The sequence below is a fragment of the Apostichopus japonicus genome, chromosome 5, assembly GCF_037975245.1.
Source record: "Apostichopus japonicus isolate 1M-3 chromosome 5, ASM3797524v1, whole genome shotgun sequence".
NCBI classification, from domain to species: Eukaryota; Metazoa; Echinodermata; class Holothuroidea; order Aspidochirotida; family Stichopodidae; genus Apostichopus; species Apostichopus japonicus.
Genome location: NC_092565.1, coordinates 12886030 through 12897442, shown reverse-complemented (window position 1 = coordinate 12897442; position 11413 = coordinate 12886030). Strand labels below are relative to the sequence as shown.

At 36.7% G+C, this 11413-nt stretch overlaps 1 protein-coding gene across 1 annotated transcript; it reads right to left on the bottom strand.

Annotated features, from left to right (window-relative positions):
* Positions 1-337: 337 nt before the first annotated feature.
* LOC139967707 (non-structural maintenance of chromosomes element 4 homolog A-like) lies at positions 338-10707 on the bottom strand. Its single transcript, XM_071971738.1, has 10 exons — positions 10535-10707; positions 9824-9939; positions 8650-8721; positions 7770-7906; positions 6313-6443; positions 5260-5359; positions 4384-4486; positions 3233-3324; positions 2028-2165; positions 338-1013 (listed from the first exon to the last, which is right to left on the bottom strand). Exons 2-10 carry the CDS (start codon positions 9903-9905, stop codon positions 918-920), a joined length of 951 nt encoding a protein of 316 aa, XP_071827839.1. The 5' UTR covers positions 9906-9939; positions 10535-10707; the 3' UTR covers positions 338-917.
* Between the last annotated feature and the right edge of the window lie 706 nt (positions 10708-11413).

Genomic DNA, 11413 nt, shown 5'->3' with positions numbered 1-11413 from the left:
TTAGTCCAGTCGCTTTAATTGATGAGCCTCAGATGCTCAATGGGTCACATTTACAAAATAAAATAAATCAAGAAAGAAAAATGACATAGAATTACAACCTGGACTGCTAGATGTGGTTTATAACGGTCTGCAACATATCAAAATTAATTTGATGCCTAAAGTCATCGTATAAAAATTAAATGTTTTGAAATTAAATTGACATCATTTAATTACACTTTATGAATAACCTTCCTGAGATTTTATTGTCAGTCAATGATCTTACATCATTACCAAACAGCCTTGACATCCTAAACTCAGAAGGCAGAGCGACAGCATCAAATAAACAATTTTTTCCCCCCATCTTACTGAAATCCATAAGTTTGGAAGTCTGTCAAAATTAGACCATTTCTGGACTGTTTTCAGGATGGAAGCAAAAAATTTTACAACGATCTAGCTGGGATGAAAGCTAAGAAGCTAAAATAGGCTGACATACACAGAAATATTAAACTATTAAGTTATCTGGTTGTGTGCGTTGGAAGGGAAAAAGTTAACATATGGCAGTTATGACTACAGTGGCCTCGTAGTGAACAGGTTTACATATCGTCTATTACCGTTGCTCACAACTGTCACTTTTGATGCCTTTATTGCCTTTATTTCCTAGTGGAAAACCTTACCTCCTCTTTCCAAACCAGAAGACCAGAAGTTATACCTATCAAATGCATTTCATTCTATGTTAACTGACTGATACTTCCCACCAAGTCAGAAATAAACCATTCTGTGCATTGATTCTTGGCAGGGAGGCGAGGGGGGTGGAAGGACTGGAGTAACTATGACCACCGCTATTGGATTCAAGCCATCACCCAGTCGATGCTGTAAGAATAGATACATTCAAGGCAAGATTTCACAGTGAACTACTTCCTCTGTCTGCGAACCACGTTTCATCTGGAGACGGCACGGTTCTTCTTCTTTCGGGCTTTCTTGTCTTCCCTCGGAGGGATCGTGGGCTCGGAGATTTCAAACACTTCAACGATCTCCTGTCGATTCAAATATGACGTTTGAAGTAAACTGCGATTTATGCATGTCTCGTATGGTCGTTTTGATTGAATTCTTTCATCAAATAATGTAAATACTTAAGGCTGTTCATGATAACATGTTTCTAAGACCGATAAACTCTAAATCCAAGGCTTATCGATTCAAGTGACTAGGACACTCTGCGTAATGTTCTAACAACAGCATTCAATGTCATCTGAGAGAGCTCAATTTAGGACGTTAAGAGGACATGTTTTGTACTCAGAATTGAACATTAACTAAAGCATGCTGGTATGCTAACACATGAGCTTATTTGCTACGCTACAGTGTTAAAATTATAACATGCGGTAGTGCATATTAACATAATAGGTAACGTTTGTAGTACAGTCATCCACTGATATCAAAGCAATAATTATTGTAAAAGTTAACGAATCTTGTACACCTAAAAGCATCCTACCACCATTTGAGTGAAATTTCCACATTTTTGAAAACATCATTTGCGTTCTCCATTATGTTTCTTAAAATATAAATATCCTTGGTGTAGGCAGCTTTTGGCTTTGAAGATAAACCTTCTTACACAGCTAAACCACAATTTGGGTACTATTTGCTAGATTGGCAATGCTACCGTAAATCTTTTCTATTTTCAAACAAACCAAATATGACTTTTGCTTTTTAATGTTTTACAGAACGATAGTTTCAGCGAAGGTAAATATGTGATTGAAAGCATCTTACTTCAAAGTGGTAAGAACCCCCTGGTTGAATCAAACACTAAAATAAACTACAGCATTTTGTGCTTGAGGGAAAAAGCTATATTTCGAGGCCGACAGGTATGTTTCTAAGAGGACAGTCACACTGTTACATCTTACCTTCCATTCTCTCATGTCCATACTGAGGACGAGCTGCTTCCTGGGGGAGGAGGGAGGGGTGGGGTAGTGGAGAGGGAGGAGGAGGAGGAAACAGCTATATTTCAAGGCCGACAGGTATGTTTCTAAGAGGACAGTCACACTGTTACATCTTACCTTCCACTCTCTCATGTCCATACTGAGGACGAGCTGCTTCCTTGGGACTTCTTCATTGTGCTCTTGCGGGTTGAAAGGTTGGGACGGGTAGACTACTGGCAGGCCGTCTTCGTCTAGTTTGATCTGGACATGACCGTCCTATTGTTATATAAGACAATGAAGAGTAGAATATTCCACAATGGCTCGTTGAAAACACTCACTCAATTTCTTAGACCTTAACTTGAGATATGGTTAATTGAATGTAACCATATATTTTGACTGGCTAACCATTCAACTACTCCAGGATGTTGGATCACATTAGGGGGGGTCTGTGATTTCATCTGGGCAAATGCTCTCCTTAGGCTATTTATAATCTTCTTGTTGAATTATCCCTGAAACCTGATACATTTTGGAATGTTAGTTTTAGCTGTCAAAGTTCTCTGTACTTAGAATTGCATTAACATGTATCTCTTTTTGTAATATTCTTTTCCTCTGTGGTCAATTATTGGACAAATTGTAAAGTAAAAACAAAGACCTTTTCAGCTGAAGTGTCCTGATGATATCATCCATTCTGCTTATTGCCAGATACATTTACAAATAATCACAAAATAAAATATTTTAGCGATACAAAACATTACATGAGGATGAGAATTTCACCTAAAAACTCCGAAATTTGCACAGCATTCAACGTAAGCCACCAGAATACTCTTTTCAAACAACAACAAAATGTCTGGAGAAATTATAAAAACTTGGAAAACAGCAAACAAACTTTTGGGCTAAAAACTGAAAACTATTGGTTAGAGTGCAATGACTTGTGATCACTGAGGTCACTGGTTAAAAATCCTATTCTAGCCAAACATTTCTTTTCTTGTTCAAACTTGTATTGAAAAAGTAAAATATATATTCTGGGAGATTCTAAACTACTCTCTGAGATATGAAACGCAACAAAATGACTACTTGAACTGTCATTTTGCATGGGCTTGGTTCTTGCATAAAATTCCCTGTCATTGAAATCCAGACTCCCCCCCCCCATTTCTCATTTTATTATTGTTGTATGCTATTCTTTCCATACTGACTGAAGTGGAGTCCAACCCTGACTCCTAGGGTATCTGACAGTAGCAGTTTTAAACTATTACAATAATCTTTTCTCCTCTTTTCTCTCGATAAAACTAAATCACATGCAGACCAGACAATAAGTAGTGAGAACAAAAATAAAGATATTTTACCTTGACTAGGAAAGACATATGGAATATATTTTCTATTGTGTGACTGAAAGATTGTGGGTTGATTACAAACTCAAAGTAGCTGATTGGTTCAACTGGAAGGAAAAGAGAGGAAAAAAAGAAAAGCAAGATTGAAGGAAATCATTTTCAGAGAAATTGCTAATTGTTACAGAATAAATTACCGTATTGAAAAAGAGGCAACTGTTCTGCGTAATTCAAGCAATTCACTTGGTAAAGGCAAAATCACAAGAGAATTTCATATCAAAGTTTTTTTTTTTGTCTAATCAAGGTCAATTCTCTTTTATTAGGACTTATCTGCTAGTTGATGATGTCACTCACTCTGTGGTTTGCCAGATACATTCATAAATCCCACCAAACTTAAGAGGCTTTCACAAAAGCGATGCGTAAATTTGCAATGCTGATTGCTAAAACGAAATATCTCTGGACTTTTGAGAATTTGTTTTGTGTTTTCATCAGTAAAGGTACACACTGGGTGCAGGTTATAAAGACATGAGGTGTTGAAGGTTGGTATAGAGGGGTTAGAGTATGGGTAGGCAAAACCAGACCTACAGGGCTAAGGTATTTTGTCTCCAATCTGTAGCAAGCAACATTTAAAGGATACAACAACTCCACTAACAGAACCTTATGTTACATGTACATGTTGGAACTACAAGATCAGAAAGTTCTCTTACTTGCACTGTACATTATTTAAGTTGATAGTATCATATCACAAGTAGACACTATTACACAAACAATTTCACCTTTCAGTCATCAAAAAAATTCACCGTATATTCCTTTGGATTGGGTAGAAACATTGCATTGGTACTTAAGGGTTACACAGGTCGCATTCAAAGGGTTTTGAAAACATTCTGGTGGACTGCTGACAATTTGCGGGGCAGGCCACACCTGTGGATCACACTTGATTGTTATATTAAGAGTGAAAATAAGAATCCAAAGTATATCAAAGAAATCAAGTGGCTTGGTCTTGAAATTGGAGACACCTGCTCTTATGTCTACATACGGTCTTAATTTGACAGCACCTGTGAAGCTTAAAACCATGGATAAAGAGAGTAAAATAAAAGCCTTGCCCTGCAAGTACAAATTGCAACGATGAGATCAGAGCATTAAACTGATCGATGGAGCCTAATACTAACCTTCATCCTGGGAATCGCCCATCGTCAGCTGTTTCAAGATACCTAACATTCTCTCCACTTCCTCGGTTGTCACTTCCTGTTGGCTTTTACCTGTTTCGTCGATCTGAAAATAACGCAGGGAACAGGGTGAGAAGATACGAGGCATTATTATCAAGCACATTCTCAGCTATGGACTTTGAGAAAAACATTGACAAAGGATGCATAGGGAGGGATGTAGGGACATGCAAAAAAACAAAAAAAAAAACAAAAAGAGGATGCAAGAAAGTATGGAATGGATTACGGTTTAAACAGGGTCAATCCCAGTCATACCCGAATAGCTGTGGTTATGATCAAAGCTTGTTGTGGTTGTTTATTGAGCAACATTCTGATGTTATCTGTTGCTTCTATCTTTTCCTGATGGTAAATTGATCATAGAACAGTGTCTCAATCAACTAGCTGCACTTTTATAGTCCACTCGTCACACTCTGAATATTGTAAACTTGTTCGCAAAAGTTTGTGATATTATTCAGCAAATGCAGGTTTGCAAGAAACTAATATCCCAGAGTATTTCATAAATGTATGTGACATCCCCTGAGTATAAACCATAATGCTATATGATATTATATTAAGAAAATACCCCACATCTACAAAAGCGTAAGAATGGGAAAATTAACTTGCAGTCTGGGCCTTCAATTACAGGAATTGTTTCCACAAACAGCTTTATGTTTTGTTTATTTTCTGCCATTAAATCACAATGAAGTACATTTCTTAATACATAGTTATAGCAATGAGGCAGGGGGGCCAGAAGTAAGATAACTTATGTCATACAGGGAAGACACCTTTTTCACATTTACACATGCTGTAATGATGAACAACCAGAAAGAGTATCCATAATACCTGTACAGGAACTACTGCCGGCCCATCAGGTTTTGCTCCTTGTCTATCAGTAGGAGGTTTGGGCTTCTGAACAGGAGGACCTCTATCAAAACTTCCCAACCTGTTCTCAATAACATTAAAAATTAAACACATAGTAAGGTAATGTCTTTTGGAATTGCTGCACACAAAAATTGTTAGAATAATTATGAAAAGTGCAAAGGGTGGGAATAAGATAAAGATATACACATTCATCTTGCTCGATTTATATCAGGGCTTCAAAGGATCTGTAACTCACATAGCAGCTACCCTTCTACAATTGCTGCCACTACCATCCAATCTTCCCGATATGTGATAAATAACCATTGCAATTAAAGTGGGTACAAGTTTGCTGAGAGCTACGAGGCTTTGGACCATAATAATAAAAAATAATTACATATAGGGATGCTGTTTTAGTGCTTATTACAAATATTCCAGTTCTGCCTTACAATAGGCTGAGCCTTTGATTTCATATACTCATACCTAATAAGATATGCCAGTGAGTTTCAAACTCCCCACCCCACCCCCCTCCCCCAGATTTATTTTCTTTTTGTTGTTACAATTATAATGCTCCTGTGTATAGTCCCAGGCACAGCCACATATGACTTAAGATCCCTTTGTGTGGTTTTCTTTGTTGTGTAATGCAAAAGTGTAGAGTGATTAGACAAGTCACTGCTATGAATCACTTCCAGACACTTCTGGGAAGTGTAATAAATATTAAGACACTCAGCTGATTTTAAGCTGCAGTTTGGGTAGACTTTGTCACAACTTGAGCAACTTTGCCACAGCATGAGCAAACATTACCCTAACCTGTGTAGGCTGTGTAGTCTTTGTCACAACCAGAGTCATCAGGTATTTGAAGTTTTGCTTAACTACTTGTGTACTTGGAACAGACCAAGAGACTGAAACTACATGGATCTGTTGGTTTGATTTAGTGGTAAATAAATTCTGTGTAATACATGACATGCCATGGTCAGAATATTTAACAAAGAGTTAGAACTCAATGCAAAATACAAGGTACTTATAATATGCACTTACATGAAATGAAATGGTGGCGCCCTTCTGAAACAGCATTGGACATCCTTCCCAAAATCTTTCCAGGCTTCTTTCTTTACATTGACTTCCCTTTGGTTGTTACCTGTGTTTCTTCTGCCAGTTAACAATGTAACCTGAATAAAGCAGCAACCAGGAGAAAATGATAACATAAATCTTAATAACATCTCATTCTAACCATTTCCATTAACTCATAGCCTCAATACTTAAATGAAGAAATTATGACTAAACTCAACTGACCATCTCTTAAAGGGTTATTCTTGTGGCAGGCAATGCGACACTTACCTTGAAGAGTAAAAATATGCCCACAGTGTTAGTTGAAAACTCCATCTCAGTATCTTGTAACTAACTATGGTTGATAATATAATATTGCTTTTATATAGCGCTTTATGCCAGCGATAGGTCTCGAAGCGCTTTACAGACATTATATTACCCCTGGTCAATGATGACTTGTCCCAGAGACAATCCCTCCAGTCAGCAGCAGTTATATACTGCGCCCAATGACAAGTTACCTCACAGGTACCCATTTAATCCCTGGGTGGAGAGAGGCAAGTGAGATAAAGCATCTTGCCCAAGGACACAACGTAATGAACTAGGCAAGATTCGAACCAGCAATCCTTGGATCACGAGTCCAACGCCTTAACCAATTGGCCACCACGCTCTCTCTTGATTGGATGTATACTATAATGACTGGATATAGAAACATTCCTCTCCCCCCCCCCCCCCACGGCCAACACTTAGGCTGTGGATTGCAGTAAGGTGGTGTGATGTCATCATGGCACATGTTCTTGAAAAGTTTCACTTTTCTTATTATTATTATATTCTTGTTAATTTATTCATTGGCATTTCTGCATAGCAGGCAACGCACTCTGTAGCTAGAATGATTAACAAACACATCTTGTTTTGACAATTTACCTTTCTCTGTGGGTAGTTATTTATTTAAATATCATTAAAGCCAAAACAAAAAGCATTTTAACTGAGTATGCCATCATTTACTCTGCTGTTGCCCAATGCATTCACAAAATAATATCACAAAATTTCAAGAAACAAAAGAAGCAAAAGAATCATTTTTTTCACTAAATAAAGTGCTATGAGGATGTTGTATTGGCCTAAAGATGCAGAAAATTTTCAACATTTTCATTTTTTGTTCAGCAATCATATTCAGCAAGCAGATCATCCCTTTAACTTTTGGTTGCCTCAGCTGTATAATAGTAGACTTATAATGAATGGACCTGTTACAATGGGTCCCAACAATGTCAAAAATCCAAATATCTGTACTAAAAAACTCCTTTAACTTGTCAGAAACAAGTGAATGCCTTCTCTGAATTTGTCCTCTCTACAGTATTTTCAAATTAATAAATTTGAAAAAAGTACCAAATCCAATGAAAAAAAGTTGAGCTGTGCTAATGTGAAGGAAAGTGCAGTATTTATATAATACTTACCAATTTCTCAGTGAACTGCCTGGGTTCAAATTTGTTGTCCACTACAAGTTTCTGAGCATTTTGATATGTCACCGTAGATGCAGAATGCAATAACACAGCATCCAGGGCTGCAATCCCGGCTGACTTTGTCTGTAAGACTGATAAATGTGCCAAAAATATGATTTAAAGTAAATAGAGCAAAACAAAACTAAAAATGGGACTGAGAAAGAAAGGTTACAAACAAAACTACATAGAAAAACCTATCAAATTTGGAGTTACCAGAAGTCCATGGTTATTGTGACATTCAGAGAGAGAGAGAGAAGAATAGCATTGTTCCAGTAGCAGAGCTACAGAGAAAGGAGGGAAGGAGGGGGGGGGGACCACGGGGGTGAGGAGAGTGGTTGGCTAGCCCAATAAAGTTCTTACAAATCAATAATGAAACCTCAGACCCTGTAACATTTAAATACAATCCATAGACAGTGTATGGAATGCCCAAATCAGTGTTTCTCAGTGATTCCCTTTAATATATACTGGTGCGTGTAGCCATTTAACATTTTGTGCAACCTTTTGTAACATTTTGTAGCCATTTAACATTATGTAACACACCTCATCCAAAAGGACTATACAAAAACACACACCTAAAAAAACTTAAAACACTTTTTTTCTTTCCCTCTTTTAACATTTTTCCAGAAATTTTACATTTTTAGTAATACAATGATAGTGTAACTCTCTCTACAGAAATTTTCTTTCGAGTATCACTGAGTATAAATAAGGCCATTTTATGAGCACCTCTTTTGTTACACATGCTAGATATAGTATCACACAGGTCAATGTAATGCATCCCTTAAAAATTGTCACTGTAAGTCAACTCCGGCTTTATAACAATAGATACAAAACATACCTTCTTCATACAATTTGTCAGCTGTTGCAAGAGTCTTATTCAAGCTTTCTGGGTTGTCATCTTCTTGGTTATCTGATAACAGAAAAACATAAACTATAAAAACAACATAGCCCTGACCCCCTGGTAAGGTTGCAATCTTGCAATTTAACATTTGTTGGGGTTGAATCTCTGTTTCTTTGTGTTGTTACTATCGTCTGGGATGTTATGAATAATACCACCTGCAACTAACACTGATTGAGTTCATCTGTTAGGAATCGTAAGTTTTGCTTAACAACTGTGGTAGTATGGTGTCAATTGTGTAAGGGTAAGGTTTGTAACATACATTTCACTAAACACTACGCTATCAACACAAACTACTGCTACTGCCAGAACTTACATTACTCCCAGTGTTACTACTGCTGCTACCACTGACACTAATACCAATATTAAATATTAATAAACTAGTAAGTATTAATTATGAAAAGTGTCATAAAATTACAAATTAAACATGTTTTAATATGCTATTAAAACATATTAAAGTTTCTTTCTTCTGTCAAACTTGGCACAGAAATATTTAGATTATATCTTTTACAGATATGTTGAAACCGAAAAAATCTTCAAAAAGTGTTGTACAACAGTCTCAAAACTAAGTCACAATTTCAAAAAGTTGCCTTGGCAACCTTGTCACAGTTCTAAGCAGTCATGAAGTTGCCACTACACACCAATGCATCTAGAGTAGACTGCAGCTTAAGCCTATACCACATGTATGGAGAAAACTTTATGTTAAGGTGCAGTCATAAAGTCACCACCAAAGCTAAACTGTCATTACAATTCCATTCTAAGATACATTCTACCAGTAACATTCGTGAGGAACTTTCCTGTTTAAAATATATGAGCAGGATATTCCCTGTAATTTGCAAAAATCTGGAGAAGCTGGCTGAAAGGGTTTTTTTCTTATATTTTTCGGCAAAAGCTCATAAATTGAAATCTCTACCCCAAACAAGCAAATTTAAGGGTTTTCTGGTACATCGTTGTGGTGGATAAAATTTCATTGTCAGATACATATCTGGGAAGAAATATAATTTATTCTGAGATTCTTAAAATGTTGAGGATCTAAAGTTAGGTGGTGAACCTATGACGGTGGAAACTTTCCAACAGTTATCGTTACACTACAAATAACAAAACACTTGTTTACTGAGTTGAGTGATGAGATCTCGATACTCATGTCGAATCTGACGCCTTCGATTGGGATCACTGCCTCCTTGAGATTCATCCATGTTGTAAAATTATATGACTTGGAAAGAGAAGATTCTGCAAAAACAAAATTATGATACATTATTGTAATCATTTTTAAACCAATTTAAATGATTGGTTCAATAAGCAAGAGAACCATAATCATTTGCCCAATGACTTTGTAATAGCTCCTTCCCTTTTCATATAACTGTGATAATTTCAGTCCAGACCTAGCCTAGGGAAAGGCCTTAGTTGGATTGTTTTCAGCAAAGTAGAAATTTCTTAGGATGAGAGGGAAACACGATGCACGCCTAGACCAGTTAACCACAGAAAAAAATCCGATTGACGTTGTGTGTCAGCTATTTTTGTTAATGTCTAAGGCTATTAAGTATTAGTCTTCCTAAATCCATCCATATGAAGATCAACATTTACAGCTATTTGAGTAACAGGTTACAATGAATGAACCTTAGAATAAGGCTAATAACATTGCCAAAGCACACAGTATAGGCATAGGCCTAAGTTGATGAATAGTATATTCTATAAAATTTCATGTGCTATAGTCATAGTCATAAGTGGCCCAGTTTCACGAAACAAATTCTGAGCGATATGACTGAGTGACTATGAAGTACGAGAATGACAGTATTGAATGTGAAATAGAGATATTGTGATTCACCCTGGCTGCTTGAATGCTGAAGATGTTTGCCCAAACTAAACTGGAGCTCTGGTCACAGGTATAATGTTAATAAGATACAGATGAATCATGAATGTATTCTCAATCAATGTTAGGCAAAAGTATGTGATTTCCGTAAATTCGCGCTCTAAAACTTTTGTTACCAGAAATAGGAATGTGTGCAAAGCTAGCTACTTCTAATATGAGTGTACTAGTACTTCATACAGATTCTATATCAATCCGTGGTCTCCTTCAGGAAAAGTGCCAAACAGCAGCTGGAAAACATCATATATTATCTAACAAAAATCAGGTTTCTTGTGGAATGGATAATGTAGAGCATGAGTGGAAGTAGGTGTGGTGCAAAATTTGGGATAATTGAGGCTATCTTAGACCTTCCAAGAGCAGCCTGCGAAAATTGTTTACAAGGTTTGTTTACAAGTGACGAACACTTCCAGCTAGCTAAAACATTGTTATGATACGGAAAATTTAAGGTGCCATGAATGGCCAAAGTGTCAGCTACCCAGTGTTGGGTAGGGGTTTAGCTAGTGAAAACTTCTACAAGGACTTAAAGACCACCATACTTTACGATTTAGTGTGTAAGTCAATTGAGCAATGATATGGAGTATGCTACTAACGGTAACCAGGGAATTTTGTAAATCTCAGTTGGGCAAGGTTCGTTTTAGAACATATATTTGTACTACAATTGTTTCGTTGTTGTTGTATATACGTTTTAAAAGCTATATACTGAAGATGGACATTCAAATCGATCATTCCCGCTAGAATTGTTGTTTCTTCCCATTGAATTCATTCACTTTTGTTTTTCTTCAAAGAATTATGGCACACTCAAATCACAATCCTATACCATTATCGTAGTTTTGAAAC